Source organism: Cetorhinus maximus, chromosome 27 (assembly GCF_964194155.1).
Source record: "Cetorhinus maximus chromosome 27, sCetMax3.hap1.1, whole genome shotgun sequence".
Lineage (NCBI taxonomy): Eukaryota > Metazoa > Chordata > Chondrichthyes > Lamniformes > Cetorhinidae > Cetorhinus > Cetorhinus maximus.
In genome coordinates, this window is record NC_135905.1 from 25,575,154 (window position 1) to 25,600,316 (window position 25,163).

The 25,163-nt window shown below is 38.7% G+C and overlaps 1 protein-coding gene across 5 annotated transcripts in view; it reads right to left on the reverse strand.

Annotated features, from left to right (window-relative positions):
• Nucleotides 1–25,163, reverse strand: part of gbf1 (golgi brefeldin A resistant guanine nucleotide exchange factor 1) — a 200,391-nt gene that overhangs the window by 39,436 nt on the left and 135,792 nt on the right. For 3 of the 5 annotated variants that reach the window (XM_078530927.1, XM_078530925.1, XM_078530923.1), the window contains exons 11-21: nucleotides 23,798–23,993; nucleotides 19,967–20,178; nucleotides 19,774–19,872; nucleotides 18,558–18,752; nucleotides 17,829–18,015; nucleotides 13,550–13,687; nucleotides 12,364–12,452; nucleotides 11,052–11,254; nucleotides 9,167–9,290; nucleotides 4,828–4,953; nucleotides 2,023–2,105 (exon numbers count right to left, since the gene is read on the reverse strand). In XM_078530927.1, the coding sequence (XP_078387053.1) occupies nucleotides 2,023–2,105; nucleotides 4,828–4,953; nucleotides 9,167–9,290; nucleotides 11,052–11,254; nucleotides 12,364–12,452; nucleotides 13,550–13,687; nucleotides 17,829–18,015; nucleotides 18,558–18,752; nucleotides 19,774–19,872; nucleotides 19,967–20,178; nucleotides 23,798–23,993 (1,652 nt within the window). The remainder of the gene's footprint in view (nucleotides 1–2,022; nucleotides 2,106–4,827; nucleotides 4,954–9,166; nucleotides 9,291–11,051; nucleotides 11,255–12,363; nucleotides 12,453–13,549; nucleotides 13,688–17,828; nucleotides 18,016–18,557; nucleotides 18,753–19,773; nucleotides 19,873–19,966; nucleotides 20,179–23,797; nucleotides 23,994–25,163) is intronic. The other 2 variants (XM_078530924.1, XM_078530928.1) reach the window with 2 other exon arrangements.

The window sequence follows — 25,163 nt, forward strand, 5'->3', positions numbered from 1 at the left end:
CAACAACTCTCACTAATCTCTGTAGGTGGCATAGATAAAAAGTTTTTAATACTAAATGAGAAAGTAAAATAGCTTTCAATAATTATGAATTGCATGTGTTCCCAGATTAAAACCACCTGAGACTAAAGTAAGAACATCCTGCATCTCAGGCACTTTGAGCTCTTAATCTTTAAAGTAACCAATACCTGGCATTATGCTAAATTAAATCAAGAATATTTTCTTTACCATTTTTCTAGAATCTTTGGCAAGTTCTTCCTTTTCTAAAACATTATATAAATTTACCAATATTAAAGTATCTAAATGTACAAACTTGTGTGAACCATTTTGTATACATGACCAAGGTGAAATAACTCCCATGATAGGAAGGTAACATATAAATAGCTTGCAAACATATGACAGCTTTAATACTACCCAGTTCTATTTTTAAAACCACATCACAGCTACCCAGGTTTATGAGGAACATATGAACTAAAGCAAATGCCAGCAGGCAAATATTGCTTTAGCTTGTTACATGGTTACTCATACTCGCGCGGTGGTCTTTCAATTATTGACCAAAGTGATTTGCCCTTGAAGTGAATTAGATAAATTTTTTACATTTCTGAAACAGGTCACCAACAGGTTCACTCTCTCTAACTGCAACTGAACTCTCTCTAAAGGCAACACTTCATCCTTCTAGCCAATTGAAAACTGCTATTAGCTCTGGAATGCTTTTTCTTTAAAAAGGGAGCTACTTTATAAAATTACACCAACAGTTCACAGTGGGTAAATACAGCGAACAGTACAGCATTGAGGTCAATAAATAAGGAAATTTGAAGTTTGATCCCTAGTTCTTTGCCTAGTTCTTCCTGAAGACATGATAGGTTGCTAAATGAATACATATCTTTTCAGCTGCTTATTTCAGCCAAGGAGCTGAGCAGGGTATAATTGGCCATAATCTCCTCAGACTTGTGGAAAATCAGGCAGGGGTCAATAAGGAGTAGTACTGCGCATCCCTCAGGAAGGTCCTGACCAAAGGAAAGTGTAACAGGAACTGCAGCTGAATCTGGTGCACATTTGCTGACAAAGCACTGAACACTACCAAGGAATTTTCTTAAATTTTAAATCTGCATTAGGTGTAGGAGGAAAGAAACAGTCTAACTTGGAGCAACTGACTGATACATACTCAGTGACAGAACCTGAAGCTGCCAATGCCTCTGGTCTCTACATCCAAGTATCAGACTGCAGACACCCTACCTCCAACATACAGCAATTGAAATGACACCCACTCCAAACATGCCTCAACGGCCAAAACTATTCTGCCTCTAGTATAACAAAAACAGAAAATGTTGCAAAGACTCAGCAGGTCTGGCAGCAACTGCAGAGAGAGAAACAGCGTTAACGTTTCAAGCTCGTATGACTTCTTCAGAGCAACTGACTGATACAGATTCAGACCGACAGATACAGACAACTGACATATACATACTATTCTGTCTCTACCTGGACTGCAGGGCTGTTGCCCTCTAAGGAAAAGGATGAGAGAGGAGGGGACAGATGGTGAGAGAGAGAGAACCGAGGAAGAGAGAGAGAGAGGGGGATAAAAGGAAGCAAAAAGAGTGAGAGCAATTGAGGATGCATTCACAGGAAACTTCAGTTCAGGATGAAATAATTTTTCATTGACTTTTACAGCCAAGTTTGATGAGGAAATTTTGCATCTTATAGTTTTCAAATATGCACCAGCTATCAATGCAGGGCTTCACCAGCACTGTAAATACACCCACAATTCCTGTGACAAGTGATACTCCTGTGTAATTCTCTCGGGAATATTAATATAAATCAGTCTGTTTAAACATAATGGTTAGTAAGGAATCCCTATTAACTACCCTCCATCCTATAAATTTCAGCTCTAAAACATGATTTAAAAACTGCTGAGAAGAATATTCCCATTGGCTGCAGCTCATTCTGTAGATTGCTGTTAAAACTATGAAGGTAGTAAGATAATTAGAACCCGACTAGAAGTAGAAGCTTTTAGTGAAGCAAACTTACTTGATTGCATTATAGATGTCCTCTAACATATCTTGGTCAAAATCTTTAGAGCCATTGACTCCTTTCAAATTCTTTTTGAATTGCTGCAGCAGGAAAAAAGGTACCAAAAATAAGACCAAAAATTCTTGATATAAATTGCAAAGTAGTTGATAATGCCACCACCTACCCAAAACAATATTTTAAAAATCGGTGGATAAGACGCATAGTAAAATTCTTGTAAAGTCACCTTAATGTAGTAACATTGAAAATATATCTCTCAATTTCCTTAACTATAAACAACATGAAGGACAGGTGCAGTCCTTGTACGCATTTGAGCTTTCAGTTAATTAAAATGATTTCATGGAACAGGTCAAGCAGGCGATCTGATGAAACATGGCACCATTTTAGGTATGTAAAGGGGTTTAAAAGCTTATGTTATAGTGAACAACTGTAATTACTTTAGACCTTCAAAGATATCTTTCACTTGGAATTTTAGTAGGTAGACTTCAGTGTAGATCATTGCAACGTTGGTAAAATTGAAACCCACAACATGAATTATTTAATAAAGTTAATGATCTTAGAATTCTCAGCAATAATTTCAGTCTGTACAGAGCTCGGAATGGGCATCAAAAGGCATATTTCTTCAAAAGCTCACTCTGTTATTTTTAAATGGCTGCACTTTACTTGGGAGGAGATTGTTAACTAATTACACCATAAACATAATGATGAGGGAAATCCTTGAAAAAGGATAAGCCTCTCAGGTATTACAGAACAAAAAATTCAATTGACTTTGTGTTTTATGTGTATGACCCACCAAGATGTGACAGTAAATGGCTACCTGAATTTATTCTGGGTTGTACTATGTGACAACCAATTTCAACGGTGCAAATGATGTTGCCACCGTGGCACCTGACAGGACCCCAACTTGCACTCTGCACGATTGTAGTAGTGCTGCCTCCAAATCAGAAGGCAGAGAGATCAAGCCCCACAAGGGTTCTAACAATAGCTCTAGGCCGACAATTCCACACAGTACTGTGCTGTTGATCAATGATCACCTTTCAGATGAGATGTTAAGCCAAAGCCCCAGCTGTGAGATCAGATCCCACGACACTATTCAAAGAACAAGAAAGGTTTGGCCCAGAATCCTCGCCAACATTGCTCCCTTAGCCAACGCCAGGTTACCCGATTATCATTTGCTATTTGTGGGATCTTGATCCATGAAAATTGGCTGCCATACATGCCTACAAAACAATGGCTACGAAAGTAATTCATTGGCTGCAAAGACAATGCCACATCCTTGAGCATATGAGAGGCATTATATTCTTATTCTTCTCAAAGCACCCAACATCCAAATTCTGTTGAGACAATGTATCAAACTGATACGTAAGAAATGCAAGTATCTCTGTTTCTAACTTATAGCAATTCAACCAGAAACCAAAATATACAAGAAACACATTGCAAAATGTGGTCCCCTTTAAACTAAAACAAATTTTTCTTGGCAGCCACATGATGGCGTTATGGGTTAAACTTTCCCAAAGAGATGGCAATGCTCCTTGCAAATTACACTGCCATGAATAGTGCTTAACTGATCATGAATGTTAAGAGAAGCATTGGAACCCTAACTGCTCTACAATGTGTGAGCAAATTACAATCAAGTTAACTGACGTGCAAAAGATAGGTGGCAAGAGGTCTTTAAAACTTTAGTTAAGCATCAGGCTGATGGGGATATTTAAAGTTCCCCTCTTTTCAACTGACAGTAGCAATTTAAAATTGACAAAATCAGGTAGATTGATTGCCTATTTTAAAGCAATTGGCTCAGATATTAAAAATACAAAATAAATTAGGTCAGGACACAATGCTTAAAAATTACAAACAACATATCTTGGTATGGCGGTGAAATTCTGTTTTCAGTCATCATTCAAGTACAAATGGAATATTTTGTTAACATCTACTGGCCACCATTCGCCTTCTTTACAAAAGAGTAATACGATGCTGATAGCTTGCTTTAAGTTCCTATTACCAATTAATCTGTGGATAGGGCAGCAATTCCCACCCTCTGCTTTCAGCCGACGGTCTTACTCAGGACACCCGGGAAACAAATTACACCTGGACTAAAAGCCCGCTTTCTTGTGACCAAACAGCAAGTACTAGAATTGTGGAGTTTGCACATTCACTACCATCTGTGAAGAAGAGCCAGGCAGTGGATATAATTATCCCTTCTCCAGAAGGGATGAGCTGTCTTGATAATGCAATTTTGCTTCCGAAGTTCAACTCATTCAGCTTACCATAACAACCAGTTTAACTCAGAATAACAGACTGCAATGTAACAGCAAATATCCCAAACAAAAATGCTCTCTAATTCTAACTTGCAATGAAGACAATCCTGTGCTATTATTAATTCTTATGTCAAAAGTATCAACAAAACATTAAGAATTAACCTTCTTACAGAATATAAACTGCTACGAATAATGGGTGGGTCGACAGAATGAAGCACAACAGGGCATGTATTTGATGGGCAGAATTGCTCCTTCTGTGACATTATGACTCTATGACTCTTTGTAGCAGGGCTGGAGGAAGACAACATAACTAATTTGGCTCCTGTATCATAAATGCTTACAAGGACAGTATCCAGTAGTTTTTGCACTCGTCAAGTCCACAGGTCACACATTTATTTGCAGAGGTTGAGCTGGAAAGCCTTTCCTAGTTTCCATATTTCTCATGTTCTATTATCTTACCAACAACAAAACATGACTGTTGTATCTATTTCAGGGGAAGTAAATTAGTATTTGCAAGATTAATTTACTAATAAAGCCTCTGACCACTCACCTCTGATGTCATTGGCACATTTTGCTTACGAACATTGTGATTGTGCTGGTCTGTATTGAGCATTATTACAGCGTAGGCAAGTGCAAAACAGGCATCATTGTTGGAAAATGGTGTGCCATTAATTTTCTGAAAAGAGGAAGAAGCAAATGCAGAAATTTCCCACAAAAAAAATTAGACAATTGGTTCAAAAGGATGTTTTTCAGCTAAATTCAACACACAGGTAACTATTTTCATACACAAAGTCATGCTTTGCTTTCAGTTACACAAGATCCTCGTTTTCCTCCAACACCAGCCATTATTGAAAACTTGAAGCCAATGACTGTGAAGATATTTACTTGATAGCAAAGACAAAAATACCTGGAAAAACTCAGCAGGTCTGACAGCATCTGCAGAGAGGGATACAGTTGATGTTTCGAAAATTTCTGATGAAGGGTCATACGGACTCGAAACGTCAACTGTATCCCTCTCCGCAGATGCTGTCAGACTTGTTGAGTTTTTCCAGGTATTTTTGTTTTTGTTCTAGATTTCCAGCATCCGCAGTATTTTACTTTTTTCTTTTTACTAGATAGCATTTTCATCGCAATCAAATGCAGCAATGGATAAAAACATCAAACTAAACAAACTTGCTGTTCAACTTATAGTGAGAAAACAATACAGTGAGCAATTAGTTAAGTTAATTTTATCCAAATAAAGAATTAGCCAGCAGATCAAATTGAATACATTTTCCAAACAGTGCAGGAACTTGTTATTTTTTTAGTACGATTTCAACTAAAATTAAATTGAATTTAGAAACATTAAATTAAGTTGTCAAAAATTCTCTCTCCCTTGCTCTTAAGCCTTTTCATCATGAATTACAGTAATCCCAATCAAGAAATAAATATAATATGCACCCGCTCTCCATGAAAGCTGCTATTAAGTTAACATCAGACGGTCAACGAGGGCACTCAGGTTTTTACCAACCACTCTTCCTCTTGTTTTAAAGCAATATATCTCCCCCCTCGCGTCTCCTTTCTTGATAAGCAAGGGGGTGAAAGGTTACCAGGGGCAGGTGGGAACGTGGAGTTGAAGTTAAAATCAGATCAGTCGTGATCTTATTGAATGGCGGAGCAGGCTCAAGGGGCCAAGTGACCTCCTCCTGCTCCTAATTCATATGTTCGCATGCCCTTTGATAGCACAGAGGCTGGGACATGCCACACTGGGAAATGTTGCCACTCTGTTATATACTTTTTTTAATTCTTTCGCAGGATGTGGGCTAGGCCAGCATTTATTTCCCATCCCTAACTGCCCTTGAGAAGGTGGTGTATTGAGCCACCTTCTTGAACTGCTGCAGTCCATGTGGTGTAGGTACACCCAAAGTGCTATTAGGGAGTTCTAGGATTTTGACCCAGCGATATTGAAGGAACGGCAATATAGTTCCAAGTCAGGATGGTGAGTGACTTGGAGGGGAACTTGCAGGCGGTGGTGCTCCCATGCATCTGCTGCCCTTGTCCTTTTAGGGTGTAGAGGTCATGGATGGTACACACTGCTGCCACCGTGTGTCGGTAGCGGAGAGTGTGAATGTTGAAGGTGCTGGATGGGGTGCCAATCAAGCGGGCTGCATTGCCATGGATGGTGTCAAGCTACTTGAGTGTTGATGGAGTTGCACTCATCCAGGCAAGTGGAAGGTATTCTATCAGAGTCCTGACTCATGCCTTGTAGATGGTGGATAGACTTTGGGGAGTCAGGAGGTGAGTTACTCACCACAGAATTCCCAGCCTCTGACTTGCTCTTGTAGCCACATTGGTTATATGGCTGGTCCAGTTACGTTTCTGATCAATGGTAACCCCCAGGGTGTTGATTGTGGGGGATTCAACGATGGTACTACCATTGAAGGTTAAAGGGAAAGGGTTAGATTCTCTATTGTTGGACATGGTCATTGCCTGGCAGTTGTGTGGCACAAATGTTACTTGCCACATATCAGCCCAAGCCTGAATGTTGTCCAGGTCTTGCTGCATATGGGCCTAGACTGCTTCAGTATCTGAGGAGTCGCAAAGAGTGTTGAACATTGTGCAATCATCAGCGAACATCCCCACTTCTGACCTTATGATGGAGGGAAGGTCATTGATGAAGCAGCTGAAGATGGTTGGGCATAGGACACTCCCCTGAGGAACTCCTGCCATGATATTCTGGGATTGAGATTATTGACCTCCAACAACCACAACCATCTTTTCTTTATGATAGGTATGATTTTAATCAGTGGAGAATTTTCCCCTGATTCCCATGGACTTCAGTTTTGCTAGGGCTCCTTGATGCCACACATGTCAGTTGCTGCCTTGATGTCAATGGCAGTCACTCTCACCTCACCTCTGGCATTTTGCTCTTTTGTCCATGCTTGAACCAAGGCTCTAATGAGGTTAGGAGCTGACTGGTCCTGGCCAAACCCAAACTGAGCACCAGTGAGCACGTTACTGCTCAGTAATTGCCACTTGATAGCACTGTCGATGACAACTTCCATCACTTTGTTGATGATTGAGAGTATGCTAATTGGGTATTAATTGGCCGGGTTGGATTTGTCCTTTTTTTTGTGGGCAGGACATACCTGGGCAATTTTCCACCTTGCCGGGTAGATGCCAGTGTTGTAGCTGTATCAGAACAGCTTGGCTAGGGGCACGGATAATTCTGGAGCATAAGTCTTCTGTACCATTGCTGGAATGTTGTCAGGGCCCATTGTCTTTGCAGTATCCAGTGCCTTCAGCTTGATATCACATGGAGTCAATTGAATCGGTTGAAAATTGGTATCAGTGATGCTGGGGACCTCGGGAGGAGACCAAGATGGATCATTCACTCAGGTTGATGCAAATACTTCAGCCTTGTCTTTTGCCCTAATGTGCTGGGCTCCCCAGTTATTGAGGGCGGAGGAGTCTCCTCCCCCGGTTAGTTGTTTAATTGCCCACCACCATTCACAACTGGGTGTGGCTGAAATAAAAACAGGAAGTGCTGGAAAAACTCAGCAGGTCTAGCAGCATCTGTGGAGAGAGAAATAGAGTTAATGTTTCGAGTCCAATATGACTCTTCTTTGGAAATGAAGAGAGGCAGGAAGGTGATTTATGTTGTTGGAAAAAGGGAGAGGGTCAGTTGGGCAAAAAGGGGTAGGTCAGTGATAGATTAAAGGGTGAGGGAGAAGAGATAGGAATGCTATTAAAGGAACAAAACATTGGTCTAGGGTACGTTTTAGTAGCTGAATAAAGGTCAGCGCTGTCTGAAAGCAAAATTGGAGAGTGTGTTCATCCCAGAATAAAGGTCAATGTTGCCTGAATGCAAAACATGAGAACAAGACACAAACTGGCACTAGGGGAAAAATATATAAAATGGAGGACAGAACTCATGGTCTGAAGTTGCTGAACTCAATGTTGAGACCAGAAGGCTGTAAAGTGCCTAATTGGAAGATGAAGTGTTGTTCCTCAAGCTTGCATTGGGTTTCACTGGTACATTGCAGCAGGTCAAGAACCGAAATGTGAGCATGCGAGCAAGTTGGTGAGTTGAAATGAGAAGCGGCTGGGAGGTCAGGTTTATGCTTGCAGACTGAACGGAGGGGTTCTGCAAAGCGGTCACCCAGTCTGCGTTTGGTCTCCCCAATGTATAGGAGGCCGCATTGTGAGCAGCGAATACAATAGACTAAGTTGAAAAAAGTACAAGTAAATTGCTGCTTCACCTGTAAGGAGTTGTACTGATGTTAACATTTGCAGCTATTTTGTTTTCAGACAGTGCTGACCTTTACTCTGCTATTAACGCTTAATCTGGACCAATGTTCTGTTTCTTTCCTACTACCATTCCCACTCTCTTTGCTTTTTGTTCAATGACATTTTTGTAATTTAATCCCCTCACCCTCTAAACTATCCCTGACCTTCCCCCTTTATACTCCACCCAACCTTTCCCACTTTTTCAACAGAACCCATCACATTTCTACCTCTCTTCAGCTGAAGAGTCATATTAGACTCAAAACATTAACTCTGCTTTTCTCTCTACAGATGCTGCCAGGCTTGCTGAGCTTTTTCATCACTTTCTGGTTTTTATTTCAGATCTCCAGCATCTGCAGCATTTTGCTTTTATTGTATGGATGTGGCTGATACTATTAAAGATCAAACATACATCCCTAAAGACCGAGTAGTTTATCTGTCAGCTGTCATTCCCGATGGTACACCAACAGCAGAAATATAGGGGCACACAAAGAGCCTCTGAAGGGCTGGTTATAGCTAGCAGCAAGAACCTGCCCAATTTTACTATTCTTTAGCACAATCTTCATCATACAAGCTTCAAAATGCTCACAACCTGTTTTTCTTTCAGTTTGCAAAGTACATACATGCCAGTGATCTGTGAAGACTTCTAATAATCTGTGAATGACAGGAGCTTCACCAGGGAGTCTGAAGGCTTCTAGGTACGAACGCAATGCTTCATCAACTCTCAATCCTTGGAAAGTAAACGTCCTAGTGTTTAAACAACACCACTAGTCAGTGACTGTAGCTTATTTATAATTAACATTCAATTTTTTTTAGTTTGTTAGTCTTTACAGTAGAACACAATATCATCGAAACATTCTTTTATACGAAAAAGATACGGAAATCTTAAATCCTTGCAAACAAGTCACAATTCTATGAGATTGTAAAAAAATATCTTTTTAACTGCAGCTATTTGGTAAGGATAATGCAATTAATGCACGATCAGCACAGGTGGCTATGTGGTGGAATTACTTCATATGGTAGAAATAGCAAAAGGAACAGCTGTATTATTTTCACCATTTCAAAATTAAAATTGGAGAGAATTAATAAGATAAAATGTAATAGAACTTTCAATATAGAGAACTTCTCCATAAAGTTAACTCCTCAAAGTCAAATTTTCGGAAATTAAATTTTGAGGCACTAAATTCTTATTTTACTGTTATTCTGTTGTTTAGTTCAAAGTATTAGACAATTCAAAACAAAAAATAAAAAATACCTGGAAAAACTCAGCAGGTCTGGCAGCATCGGCGGAGAAGAGTACAGTTGAGGTTTCGAGTCCTCATGACCCTTCAACAGAACCGTTCTGTTGAAGGGTCACGAGGACTCGAAACATCAACTGTACTCTTCTCCGCCGATGCTGCCAGACCTGCTGAGTTTTTCCAGGTATTTTTTATTTTTTGTTTTGGATTTCCAGCATCCGCAGTTTTTTGTTTTTATCTCTGTATATTATTAGACAATTCAATTCTGTCAACACAAAACTGAGTCAACTGCATATGCAATGCAAAATGAGTCAAAACTTCCTCACAGGAGGTATCCTTTATTTCACTCCTGTATTTTAATCTCAGAGACCCACTATTTAAAGTTACCTCTTATATCAGCTTGATATTTCCTTGCTGAGAGCATGTCAAAAAGCAACATTAAGTGAAACTGGCAATTGCTGATCAGAGGTAATCAAGTTAATGTCATATGGGAACCACTAGTTGCAGAGTGAAATCTTTTACTACTTTGTACAAAACAATGAAATGCTGTTTGTGAAAGCAGGCAGCCTTGGGAAAGAAATTCTCAGTATTTAGCAAATATTTCAACATTAATATATTATTATATATATATAATATATAGTTAATGTTTGCTTTCCTCGTAATGCATAGGGCCAATAAACAGTGGTCATAATTTGAGACAAGTTCCTCTCAAAAAGTTAATGCCTCAAAACACCTTTACCACGTAACTCTTGGATTAAACCCAGTTCTTTGGTACATGTTGGCCAAAAGAAAAGTGTGCATCTATACCACAGTAGGAACAGAAAAAGATCAACAGAACTGTTGGCTGGGCAACCAGGGCTTGAAATGCATGACGCATTCAAATTGATCAGCAGAGTTAGTGAAACATGGTTCTTTCCAATGGATGATATATTAACAATTGTTATCTATACACCTCAAAAATAAGTAGAAGACAATTAACAGTATTAACAGCAATAAATTACATATGTAGAGAAACAGGTGGCAGGTGGAATCAATGATGTCTGTCCACCACTGTAAACTTAGCTTTTGGTCTCTCAAAGTGAGAGGGCAGGTCGCCATACCCATGTGTGCACTCATTACAATAGGTAGCAAAGATTGTTTTTGCTTTTCCTTTGTCACCAAAGATTTCCTCGTGGACCTAACTCCTAGCTAGCATTTGCATATTCTACAGGATACTCATTATACAAGAAAATACATAAATTAATACATTTTTCAAAAGAAGTTTCAATACCCAACAAAACTGTCCAGGAGTTCCATACTTTTCCGATCACTGATAAACTCGCCAATCATTTTTTTGTCCAATCGTGGATTTTCCCTGAGCCACTGAGCTACTTCGCTGTTGTCCATGGGGGATGCGAGCAGGCCCTTCTCCTGAAGGAACTGAATGCCTTTTTTTGGTTTCTGGTTGAACTGCTCTGTTCCAGTAATAAGCAACTTAAAAGAAAGAAAACAAAAAAAAAACTCATTTCTGAAATAAATAAATGTTTTTTTTTTCAAAACGCACTTTTTTACTGGTATAGTTCTGAGAGTTTGACACAAGCTGCCTCACTAGTGCTGCTCTCCATTCAGGGGAGAATCTGCCTGTGCATTTTGATGAATCTGAATGCTACTGAAATGTTATTGCTAGCAATAGGTCCACACTTCATTTATATTAAAAGTTTAAAAGCAATCCACAGGGGACTCATTAAACATTTTGTTTTGTAATATAGCTGGCAAAAAAACAGAACTTGGCATGTGATCACCTCCTCAAGCTGGTCTCACAAATCCTTTTTTTGAATTAACTTGTGTTCAGAAGAGTTGCATTCAGCTATTTAAATGACAGATTGCACAACAACGCAACTTGAAAACATTGTCAAATTGCAACAGAACCTACAGTTGGACAAGATAGGAAGAAGATATTAGATTGGGTGACCAAAAGCTTGGTCAAAGGGTAAGAGGTGACATTAAAAAATGAGGAGTGAGGGCTGGAGAGTGGAGGAGAAAGGCAGAGCGATTTAGAGAGACACTTAGCTGCCTTAACACAGGACTGCCAATAGTGGGCGAATGGAGGGGTTTTGTACAAGAAGCCAGAGTCAGAGGTATGGAGAGCTTGTGGGAGTATAAATGTATGGCTGGAGCTGAATACTGTGATGAGGAGGAACAAGGTGATAAAGGGATTTAATCACATTGTGCCTATTCATTCAAAGCTCAATTTTCTGAATGGATTGTTGGGGAAGAAATTTCTCCAAATAACAGAATCTTTGGAGGAGGGTTTTATGCAGAAAGCATCAGGATGTAGAAAAACAGAAGCCACTCCACGCCTCAATGATATGCTTATTCAAGCAACAATTTGTTCTGCAGCTGTACGGATGTAACAAGGTTAGTATACTACATCTCATGGTCAAATCAGTAGCAAGTTGGGAGGGAAGAATAAGAAGAAATTGTTAAATATGAAGTATAAATTTGACATGTGCCAATTATTCCTACAAAATGAATGTTTCACTCTTGCTTCAATTGCATAACTAAATTTCTAATGAATGCTCATAATTCTATAAATCCCTTACCTTCTTCTTACTTTTAATCTCCGATAGTTCTTGAGCACTTGGTAGGAAAGAAGAAAATCGAGTTGGTTTCTTGGGAACCCTCTTCTCTACTGTAAACGAACATATCAGAGCTTACGTTAATATTGAAAACATGTCTGCATGTAGAACGAACACACTCCATATGGAATGCATTTTAATTCCTAATTTCTGACCAGAAATATATTCAATACACGACAGAAAAAAAGTTGATAACTGACAAGCCAAAAAATGCAAAAAAACAAACTTTCATCTGCAGCAGAATAAATTTCACTGGTGAGTGAATTCTGATTCTAAAAAGGATTTTTACAAAGGATAGAATATTCAAAAATAAAACCTTAAAAATAAAACACTTAGTAATATAAGGGTGAACTTATTCTTTTCAACCATCTCATTCCCAAAAGATATCAAGCATTTTCAAGGTACCTAGATGACATAGTATGGTTTCCAAAAATACAATCTCTTTGGCCATGTGAGGAGCACACTAGCCATTCCTAATCTGGTCACTAATACTTCAACACAGAGTCTGCTGGATAACTATCAGGAGTGGTAACTATAGGCTTTTATTTGTCCCCAGTCTTGGACAGTGCAAACAAATGTAGCATCCTCATTACACCTTGATAGAGATATTGGCTAGCTCAAAGACCACAAATTAACCCTGGGATCTTCCCTGGCCTCAGACATTAAGTGCAACATGCTGTTTTCCAGGAAGGGCCATCCCTTACTTTTTAATCCAAGTCTAAACCACAGAAAAGAAACTTGCATCCTACACACAACTCACCCAACTGGTCTGTAGTAAAGTTAAGTGAAGCTTTATCCCATCGCTTCATTTAAAATTATTGCATTTTTATCACAGACATTTTACCTTGTGCACATCACGTGACAAAGGGAACCACTGTCAGAAGGGAAATTTCCAAGAAAAGTGACCAATAAGATGTTGCAAGAACTTTGACACTTGTATTTTGTTAGGGGCCTTGATCAATGGTTGAATTTTGCCTAAAGACAAGTTCTTCACAAAAGGAGCCAAACAGACCAAAAAGGGGGCAAAAGTTCAGGTACCCAAAACTTTTGGTTAATTGTCTCAGTGCTGTTCTCAGTGTCTAAGCTCTCATCATATGACTCAATGATTTCTGAACAATCTGGGTGCTCTCTACTTAGCTTGAAGCTTTACCTGTTCCACCTTCCTCTGCAACCTGCCGTCCCAGTTTCATTTTCTGAGCCATAAGGTGGCCACTGGTCGGGGGGTGAGGTAGCGATGTTTCCACATCCAAAGAAGGTGAGCTGCCACTAGTCCCAATCTTTTCAATACCTGCCAATGAAGTAAAGAGATTTATATAATGCCTTTTGCAACCTCAGGACGCTCCAAAGCACTTTACAGCCAATGAGGTACTTTTAAATGTAGTCACTGTCATAATGTTGGAAACGTGGCAACCAATTTATGCACAGCAAGCTCCCACAAACAGCAACATGATAATGACCAGATAATCTGTTTTACTGATAGTGGTTGAGAGATTATTGGTCTGGTCACTGGACGGGACCTCCCTGCTCTTCTTCAAAGTAATGCCATGCGACTTTTTACATTCAACCGAGATGGCAACAGGACCTCGCTTTACCCTTTCACCTTCAATAGTACCGCATTGGAGCATCAGCCTAGATTATGTGCTCAAGTCCCAGGAGTGCAAATGGAACCAAAAACCTTCCGACTCTAGGGGTGAGAGTGATATCCGTTGTACCATGGCTAGAGATGTATAACAGAATGCACATGGTACAAAACCAATTATTTTATTTCAATATTCAAAAAGCAAAAAGGAAGTATTCAATGCAATACAATTTCCTTGAAAAAGCCACAGATATCTCCATGACCTGATTCTGACAGGCTCTGCTGTAAATTCCAGAATGTAGATTCAGTCTCAAATCACTCACTGTTACGAGCTCAATGAGTACAGTGTGCAAGCCAGGTAGGACCTTGAGTACATGATTGCACTTCAATTCAAACACACACATTCCAGATAATTTGGAGTTCGATTATAAAGGCTTGATAATCTGCCAAAAACAATAACGACCATGTAGATATTCTCCCACCAACAAAATTCTTATTTCCAAAGTTGTTTTTTGCATCAAACATTGCAATATATGGTTACAAAATTATAAAATATTACCAACTAAGGGAATGAGCCTTTCTCTGTAGCTCAAAATCATTCCAAAATGTTTTGTAAGTGCTGCAGAAGTCTGACTTTGAGAACACCTAAGCAAGAGGTGGAACAAAGATGATTATCTTTTGTTTTTGCTGGATACACTAGAAATGCTGCAATTTATTAGGAACATGAGGTAATCCAGCGTCACAACAATGATGACAAGTAGCACAACACAAACTCAGCACTCCTACAGAAGCAGTGAATCTTCATTTAGCAACAGATCTCCAGCAGATCAGTGGCAACAACAAAAAGCATGTCGAGTTAAAACTTTAAAACTTCCATCGTCATAGAAACTGCTTTTTAGGTTATAAAAACTTCCAAAAATAATAAACATTTGACAGACATCCTCACTGACCCTCAAAAAAATTAGTTGATGCGAACAGGAGTAGTTCATTTCTGCAGCAAGTAAGCTGGTTTCCCTTATGCCGTGTTCTATGGGAGAGTAGAGATGCATTCCACAATCTTGCTTATGTTTACAGCCAATTTCGCTCAACCTTTGCATTAATATTTATCTAAGGCTTATCCTCCAATCCTTAAACACATGACTTGATGACATACAGGTGTCACTATCACATTGACATTAACCAGTAATAAAAATTCCAAACTCTAACTTATTAAGAACCCTACTAAACCTGTCCAAGGTACAACATAATGGATATCTGCTGAAACCCAATAAAAATACACCTATAAATTAACTATATGTTGCATGCAGGCCTAATTGAGTTTATAAAATACAGAGTAATGCTGTCTCTTCTCAACTAGTGTACGCAAGGACAATGGACGTCTTTCAGCAAGCTTAAAGACATCAACTTAGACTTCGAGAAAGGGTCGGCAACCTTAATAACAAGAGCAAATTTTTAAAAATTTAGTCAAAAACACAATATCTTAAAAGCTGCAATGCTGTTACTCAAATGCCAATAATCATGAAAAACAAGCCAGAGACACATTTTCAGCAATATTTTAAAGGTTTTTACAAAAAATGTTAATTGAATACTTTCTTCCAAGTACAAGGTTAATTAAAGGCTCAGGTTGCAGACCCCTTATCCAGACTGTTCAAATAATTGAATTATGTCCGAATTCAGTGAAATGTCCATTTAATGTTACTTTCGAGCAATTCATATGAGAATCATGATTGCACTTCCTGCTCACATCATGATGCAATGCTGCATTCATGGCACTATCATTCGTGCAGTATTGCCCACTGTTTCACATCCCAAGTGCGATTTTTACTGATTGAAATTGTCAAACAATATAGTCAGTTTCCTTCCATCATTGACGTTGAGAACAGCGGTATAGGAAGCATCCTGAGCTTTCTTTAAACTTTCTAACTGCACCTTATTGGCAGAATACACCAACTCCTTCCAGATTGCAGCCAATGTCCATCCTGGACAAGCTTCAATTGGTGGTAGAGCTGGTGATGCAACTCGGTCACTCTAACAACAACTGAGAAAATTCACTAGCTCAAAGCAGCTGTATCTGGACTAATACTACAGAAACTCACACTTGCCCTGAGACAGGTACATCCTGCCAGTATTAGCTATTTGAATTTTTGTGTTATAAAGCAAAGTCTTAGCATGCAGCTAGTAGATGAAAGTGGCACACCTGCGATTATTGCTCATAAAATCTTACAGCATATGAGGTGTCAATTCATGTTTAGGCCTGTTCTTTGAAATAGCCAATCAACCATTCCCTGTCTCCTGCTCCATTCCCACCACCCACCAATTTTTTCCTCTTCAAGTATATTCCTAATTCCCTTTTAAAATTATTACTGAATCTGATTTCACTATCCTTTCAGACAGTGTTCCAGATTATAAGAACTAACATGCTAACAGCTCTGGCTTGTGCTTGGCTTCTGGAAGTAAATTATAGGAAAATACATTGCCTTAAAGTATTGAAACTATATCATCAATAATTACCAGCATGCAGAAAACAAAGAGTATGCATAAATGGGTCTTTTTCAGGTTGGCAGGATGTGACGAGTGGAGTCCTGGAGGGGTCTGTGCTGGGGCCTCAGCTTTTTACAATTTATATCAAATGACTTAGACAAGGGGAGTGATGGCATGGTAGCTAAATTTGCAGACGACACAAAGATATGTAGGAAAGTATGTTGTGAAGAGGACATGAGGAAGTTGCAGATGGATATAGATAGTTTGAGCGAGTGGGCAAAGATCTGACAAATGAAGTTTATAGTGTGGGAAAATGTGAAGTTGTTCACTTTGGCAGGAAGAATAAAAAAGCAGAGTATTACTTAAATGGAGAACGGCTGCATAATTCTAAGGTGCAGAGCGATCTCGGTATTCTCATACATGAGTCACAAAAAGTTAGTATGCAGATACAGCAAGTAATTAAGGCAAATGGAACGCTATCCTTTATTACGAGAGGAACTGGACATAAAAGTCAGTTACACAGGGCATTGGTGAGACCGTATCTTGAATACGGTGTGCAGTTTTGGTTTCCTTATTTAAGGAAAAATGTAAATGCGTTGGAGGCGGTTCAGAGGAGGTTTACTAGATTGATACTTGGAATGAGTGGGTTGTCTTATGAGAAAAGGTTGGACAGACTGGACTTGTTTCCAGTGGAGTTTAGAAGAGTGAGGGGTGACTTGATTGAAGTATACAAGATCCTGAACGGCCTTGACAAGGTGGACATGGAAAGGATGTTTCCTCTCGTGGGTGAGTCCAGAGCGAGGGGGCACTGTTTTAATATTAGGGTTGCCCTTCTAGGACAGAGATAAGGAAAATTTTTTTCTCTGAGGGTTGTCCGACTTTGGAACTCTCTCCGTCAGAAGGTGGTGCAGGCAGAGTCATTGAATATTTTTAAGGCAGAGGTAGATTGATTCCCTTGCCTAACAAGAATCTAAGGTTATCGGGGGTAGATGGGAATGCAGAATTCGAAACACAAGCAAAGTAGCCAAGGTCTTGTTGAATGATGGAGCAGGTTCGAGGGGCCAAATGGTATACTCCTCTTCCTATTTCTTATGTTTCTTATATTACGTAGCATAAGCTTCAGCTGAAAAGTAAACAGCAAGCCTCACTCTACACATTTCAAATGATACTATGATAGAAACTTGGAACAAAAATTTGTCTTCAATTGGTTTCTTATGTTGCCATTACCTTTGACTAACACAGATGAGTATTTGTGCATTATTGCTATTTGGCAGTGGAGCCATCATTAAGCCCATCAAAAACATGACAACCATTCTGGTGAGAGTCGTCTATCTGAGAATAGACAGCCTCTACTGGAACTACTCCTTACCATTTGTGATGCCTTTGCCGTCATTCATTTCTAGTACCGGAGTGCTTCCATCTCTTTTGTCCTGTTGCAAAGTATTATTGAGAACCTGGGCTTGACAGTGAGCCTCAGTGCTGTCAATAACTGTTAATAAAGCCTCAAGTGATAACAAGTGAGTGGTGTACAGTTGTCCAGAGACCGGAAAAGCATTCTACAAAAAGAATCAAAGGAGAAGTTCAGTAAAACTTGCAGAGTGGATGCAAAAATTCTAACGGAAACAAATTTTCATCACTAATTCAATGAGGTTGGCTTATATTTTTCTACACTTTTTTTCAATAATCAAAAAAGACAGCAAATTTAGAGAACAAGCTTGCATCTTGACAGAAGGCAGGATGGAAACAGGCTTGCATATAAAGTATATATTTAATGTAGTAAAGTACTGAACAGTAGGAACAATTACACTCATTCTCATAGATGACTTTGTATCGAAACACAGTAATTCCAGAACAATTTCAGATTGAATTGTGCGCTTCCCGTGAAGGAACACGCCAGAGTTGCTCGATAACAGACTTTCCAAAGCCCACTTTACATTTCCTCAATTTTAGAATCACTCCAGTATTAATATGTTAAAGTATTACAGATACTGAATTTCTTAATAAAGCTCTTTACTTGATAAAACCAAGAAATACTACTTTAAAGTTGAAAAGAGACCTGACATTTGAAAGAATCAAAAATTCCCTAGAGTCTGTTTACCTTGGAAAGGAGTTTGGTAAGATCTTCAAAGAGATTACAACAGTAGAAATCACAATCAAAGTTGATGTACAGTTCTGTGGCAAAGCTTGGGATTCGCCATAGTTGAACTAGTGCCTCCAAAGCCACCTCTTTCATTTCATATGGCATTTTCGGATTTTCCGAGGTGACCAATTCCATTAGCTTTTTCAAATACATCTGGAGAAGAGAAAACACAAATTTTCCACATATAATGCCAGTTACAATTTCCTAAACCACACTGAACTCCTAACAGAACTATAGATAACTTCAATCAGCAAGCCACGGTTCCAACTACAGTTCCAAAACATATTCTTGCAACAGCGCAAGTGCAGCAGGACATCAGAAAGTTTGACCTACTGAAAAATGCCAATTTCTTAATTTACTTTGGAATAGCTTCCCCACCATGATTGTTATAATTTTTGAATCAAACACAACAAAGCAACAAAAGTCAAGCATTTTCATGGAAGGCAAAACCTTTTAAACAAATCTGTATTTGTGACATCACTTACAAACTGCAAGATAAATTATTTCATGCAAAATACTGGATAAATGTAACCCAAGCTCTTTGCTGTTCACAGATATACAAAATGGTTAATTGTAAATAGTTAGGGAGTTTAAACTCTTTCTCGAAACAAAACGTATCTGGAGATCATGAAATAAAGTTGCCTTCTATAGGCAGTAAGTAAAGAAGTAGCTCGAGTGATGGAAACATTAAAAATATTTTTGCAACTCGTTTACCAATTAAAGCCATCATCTCCACCACTGCAAAAGAACAAGAAAGTTACTGGATGGGGTATATAATAGATGGCTAATCTGCAAGGCCTGTTTTAGAACCTGGCTATAGTTGAAAATTATGCCCATTATTGTAGAGATCCATTTCATACCCCAATTATTCTGAATTCATATCTTTTCATATCCAGTACATGTACAATCACCCCTTACTGCAAGTCTCATTATTTTCTGCTAGTCATTATTTAATCCTATGAAAATGAAGATTATGCAATTTTGTCACTTGGTTTAAACTAAATAACAAAAAGAAATGAGAGAGAATTCCTGAACTCAACAACAGCATTTTGGATCTCAATACTAAGATTGAACTAGGATTAGAATGATCACCATGGTCATTTGCCATGAAAGCTGATTAATGTGAAGCAGGTTCTACCTACTGAGGTCTCTGTTTAAATTCAATTCCACCCACCTCAAGTTGAAACTTAAGATGCTCCCTCATACTTTCAAATAAAAGGAAGCATAGCCGGAGAGAAGTGGCATACAAATTAAGACGCTCCACAATTAATAGCTGAAAAATAAATAATACAAAAACACAGTTTGTGAATATCCTCAGATACAAAGTCACCAGTCCAAAAAAATCAGATAAAACACCAAATTCCGACCTGAAACAGGTGCCGACAGAGTTCATCTTTAACAAGACCAAGCAAAGATGTATAGTTGGCAATGTGCGCCGATTCCAGTGCTATAGTTAGCAACTGCAAACCCATATGAATCATCACATCAGAGTTGTGGCGGTCATGTGGATTGGTGAGGGATATAAGGAACCGGAATAGCTCCCGTATACAAGGCAAGCCATATGGAACCAGAGCTGCACCTGAAAGAGATACATTCATATGTTAGTATAAATTACAGAGAATTACATAGAACATAGAGCACAGAAACAGCTATATGGCCAACCTGGTCTGTGCTGATGTTTATATTTCACGAGTCTCCTTCTAGTCTATCTACTGTATATACTCAAGTAATAGTCGATCTCGTGTAAAAGGCGACCCCTGACGTTTGGACAAAAAATCCTTAACTTTCATTGACCTCAATTCATTATTCATTAAAACAGTACTTGTGAATACCTACTGAATGCAAACCCCTACACCAAGGCTTAGGTCAAGGGCTGGGAGCAGTCAGCACGACATTTTCTTTTGAGAGCCATGTTAGGATGATTATTTACAAAGGACAACAAAAAAAAATGAAGAGATTTTGCAGTCATGAGAAAGGGAGATGACTGCTAAGGTGACAAAGGTACAGATGCAACTAAAGGAGTTACAAGCCAAACATCAGCTCTGAATCCATGATGAGCAAAGTTAGAATATGGAACAAGGATGTCTGTTAACAGCAACTGAACTCCTTAATAATAACAGAGAGAGAGAGAGAGAGAGAGAGAGAGGGAGAGACAACAAACAGCTGGTGTGGGTACTGCTTCCCCCATTTTGGATTCTTTTGAGAGCCATGTTAGGGGTGTCAAGTGGATGTGTTTTAATTGAAAGTAAGCCCCTCGAAACATCACCCATGTAAAAGTCGACCCCTTAAACTTTTCACCTAAAGAATGGGTTTCAAATATTCGACTTTTACAAGAATATATCCAGTACTTCATTTAAGTCTATCAGCAAGTCTTTTTATTCCCTTTTTTCTCATGCACTCATTTAGTTCATTTCTGAAAGCAAAGTCAATTGTCATGTCCACTTCCTGCGATTTTACATTCTAACCACTCTGGATAAAAGAATTTCTTCTTGTTTACATATTTAATGTATTCATAACTATCTTGAATTTATGGCCTCTAGTTTTATATTCGCCCACAAATAGAAACATCCATATCTAGCCTGTCAGACCCTTTCATAATTCATAAAGTCCTCCAGTTGCGTCTAAGTCTTCTCTTCGGGAAAAAGGCCCCAACATGCTCAATCTTTCCCAATAGCTACAATTGCTCAGTTCTTGGGCTATCCTTGTAAGCCTTTTTTGCACTTTCTCCAGTGCTTCAATGTCCTTTTTATAGTATGGAGACCAGAAATGTGCACATTAGTACTGAGTGTAGCCTGACCAGAGTCCTTTATAAGTTCCATATAACTACACTGCTTTTGAATTCTATAACATTAGGAAAAAAATCTTGGAGCTGTATTAGTATACCTTGCTCGTCCTGCTTTCTACCCTTAATGTCACATATTAGCACATTTCTTAGTTAATATCACCACCGTCAACACCTCTTTGTCCTTTTGTTTATGACATCTTTTGGCAATCTCCACCTATCACTGGCCTTCTATCCAGCTCTACCTGTCCCCCCCACCCCCCTTAAACCAGCTTATATTTCACCTCTCTTCTATTTTTCCTTAGTTCTGTTGAAGAGTCATACGGACTCGAAACGTTAAATGTGTTCCTCTCCGCAGATGCTGTCAGACCTGTTGAGTTTTTCCGGGTATTTTTATTTTTGTTTAGTATTTTTAATTGCTTTGCTGACTTGTGATGCTGCTTTTAATGACTTGTTCACCTGAATCCCTAGATTCTTTTGTTTTTATTCCGATTTTTATTTCCTACTTTCTAAGGTGTAAGTGATGGTTCTGATTTTCCTACTAAAATGCATCTCTCTCTCTCTCTTCAAGCAGCGTCCTCACTGTCCAAGGTTGCTAATCATGGCTTTCCACACATCTCTACGTCATGGTATTACAATGGAGCAAACAGAAGAGGATGGCCCTCAGAACGACCTCAGCTGGGACTGAACCCGCACCATTGGTGTTATTAGTACCACGCTCTACCCAACCAGCCCCTTCCTAAATGCATCACCTCACATTTATCAACGTTAAAGATAATTTGCACTTAACTGTGCCTGTCTCCAAGTTTTCCAATGTTCTTTTATGTCATTCTTCCTCAGTGTTAGCTATATCCCCTAGTTTGGTACCATCTGAGAATTTTAATATTGAGTAACTCTATTCCTGATCACGAATGTAAATTATGAATAAGTGGTCCTAGCACCAATCCTTGTGGCCCAATGCCTTCCCTCCCATCTGAATAACTACCCTTTATCCTTATTCTCTGCTTTTTATTTTTTAGCCAATTTACTTTCCATTCAGCTTTGTCCCAACTGCACATACCCTAACCTTTGTCATGTTATATCTTATCAAATATTTGACATCTACTACATCATTCTTGTCTACTTTCTTTGTTACCTCTTCAAAGAAATCGAAGTTAATCAAGTGTGACTTGGGTCTTTCAGAATCCAGGCTGACCTTTTTTTTAAGTTATATTTTCTATCTCCAGATGCTTTTCTATCACTTCTTTCAGTATAGTTGTCAGTACATTGATAGGAAAGTGGAGTTGAGGCTACAATTACATCAGCCATGATCTTATCGAATGGCAGAGAAGGCTCAAGGGGCCGAATGGCCTACTCCTGGTCCTAACTGTTATGTTCTTACACATTTCCTATCACAGGCATTAAGCTGCCTGGTCTATAGTTCCCAGTTTTTGTTCTGTCCCTGTATTGTATATAAGAACATTAGCAATCTGTTATTCCACTGGTACTATCCCGTCATCTACAGAACTTCTATAAATAAATTAGTGCCTCTTCTATGTCATGCATAGCTTTTTTGAAAATGCAAGGGTGCATACCATTTAGACCTGGGATTTTAACCTCTTAATTTTACTAGTTTGTCAATTATTTTCTCTCTTTCTCTCCTGACTACATCAATGTTCTTTTTAGGCTCCTCCTCTGAATGGCCCAAGTTGCTCGGCAACCGGAGTTTAACTGAGGCATAGTGGCTCAATGTGACAGAAAACAGTTTAATTCAAGTTCTTAATCTTAATCATACTGTTGAGAGGGATGAAAAAGAAAAAGAAACTTGGAAGGAGAATCTCTACTGGGCTGTTTAGGAAGGAGGCTGTTAGAGGGAGGAGCAAAGAGAATAAAGCCACAACAAAAAAAACATCAGGTGGAAAAGAGTGTGCCCTTCCTTCTCAAAAATGAAGAAAATAGCTTTCTCAGAAAAACAATATTTAAGTCATAGTGAATGCAATGTTAAATAAAGCATTACAAATTAGCAAAGTGCAGAGCCTATTCTCATTTCAGCTTTAAGTTCCAGCATTAAATTTCCTAAAGGTAGGCTAAATCCTTTCACACAACAATACTTTCAGTTCTCAATGTACTGCTTACAACTTTTAAGTTAAACATCAAGGATCTGGGTATTAGCTGTAACAGTTGCGTCAGAGACAATGGTTTAGTTTCTCTTGTTCAATTTGGTTGAACAGAAATAGGCTGTGTGTGTCTAAGTTATGAAAAATATTAAAAAGAAACTGAATCTGAATGTAAATCAACCAGGCTAATTAGCATTTATGACATACCAGTGCACTGCAAAAAGTTATAAGATGCAAATTTGATTTAGGATTAAAATTAATAGCAAGCATTCTATCACCATTTTGCTCATTGTACAGGATATATGAATATTCATACAAACCTTCCTTCTGTGTTGACTGTGTAAACCTAACCCCACGAGGGTTAACATAGTCCATATCATGTACTTCATGGATTGAAGCAGTATCAGACGTTTCTGTAAGGGAGTCCCGGTCTTCTAATACTTCTGGAATAGATTCCACTGATGTTGATTGAGCCTTCTCTTCCTTAGGTAAAAAGCCTTCCACTCTTCCACCCTTCTAGGAAAATAGTAAGCTTCAGGTTAACTCATCTGTAGGGTATAATTATCTTTTAAATCCTTTCTTATGATAGGTCTGTGAACAAGGCTCAAACTACCGATGTGGTCAAGGGCTAACTCTATTTGAGGTAGAGGAAGTTCACCACACATGTACAGTGTACTTTATCAATCATAAATAACAATTAGATTTAAAAATTATTTAGCCACTACTGATATTCAAGATCTTTGCTGGGAAGTACTCAAATTGGTTAAGGGTTAGAGATAAATTGAAAAAAATTGTTGGATATGACCATAAGCTCTACAACCATAAGACACAGGCTTGTCCTCAGAAGAGGAGTAAAGAGGTGGTTCAGATTTAACTACCTCAGAGTGGTAACTGTACAGAACAGGCTACTCAAAGAGACAGTCAAAGAGAATCGGATTGGTAAATTGCAAAGGCAAGTGCATAGATTTTTGTTCAAAGAAACCAATCAAGTTAACAAAAGAAACTAACCATGGTATGGCATTTTTTTGGAAGATTAGTACCAGTCATATGAACTGTTTCTGGTATTTCTTACAACAGATCAATAATATAATATAGTATCCTGGGTATGCAACCATCTCATTGGGGGAACAGAGAGAGTACACGGCAATTTCAAAATGTTAATCAATTCGGGACAATTTACTGTAATGGTGTCCTGGTCATAATGTATCAAACTTTTGTCTTCTGTTAGCCTTGGCTGGTAACATTCTAATCCTAGAGAGAAGGTTTCAATTTCAAGCCCCATTCCAGAGACTAATCTCGGCTGGCACTCCAATTCAGTTTTCAGGAACTGTTGCACTATTGGAGATGCCATCTTCAGGATGAAGTATTAAACAAAACCCATTTAGCTCATTTCGGAAGACGTACAAGGTCCCATTGCATTATTCTAGAGAGCAGGGACATTCTCCCATGTCCTGGCCATCACTTATCTGTCAACCAATACCACCCAGAACGTATCATCTGGTCACTTCTCTCATTGCTGTTCAGGGACCATGCTGCAGGGACATTAGCTGGCATGTTTGCCAACATTTCAAAAGCAATTTATTGGCTACGATATAAAAGCAAGCTCTTTCTTTCACATTGTTACATCAATATATTTATGTGGAACATCAAATTGAAAATGGTTAAAATGTTATGAATTGTTTTTCT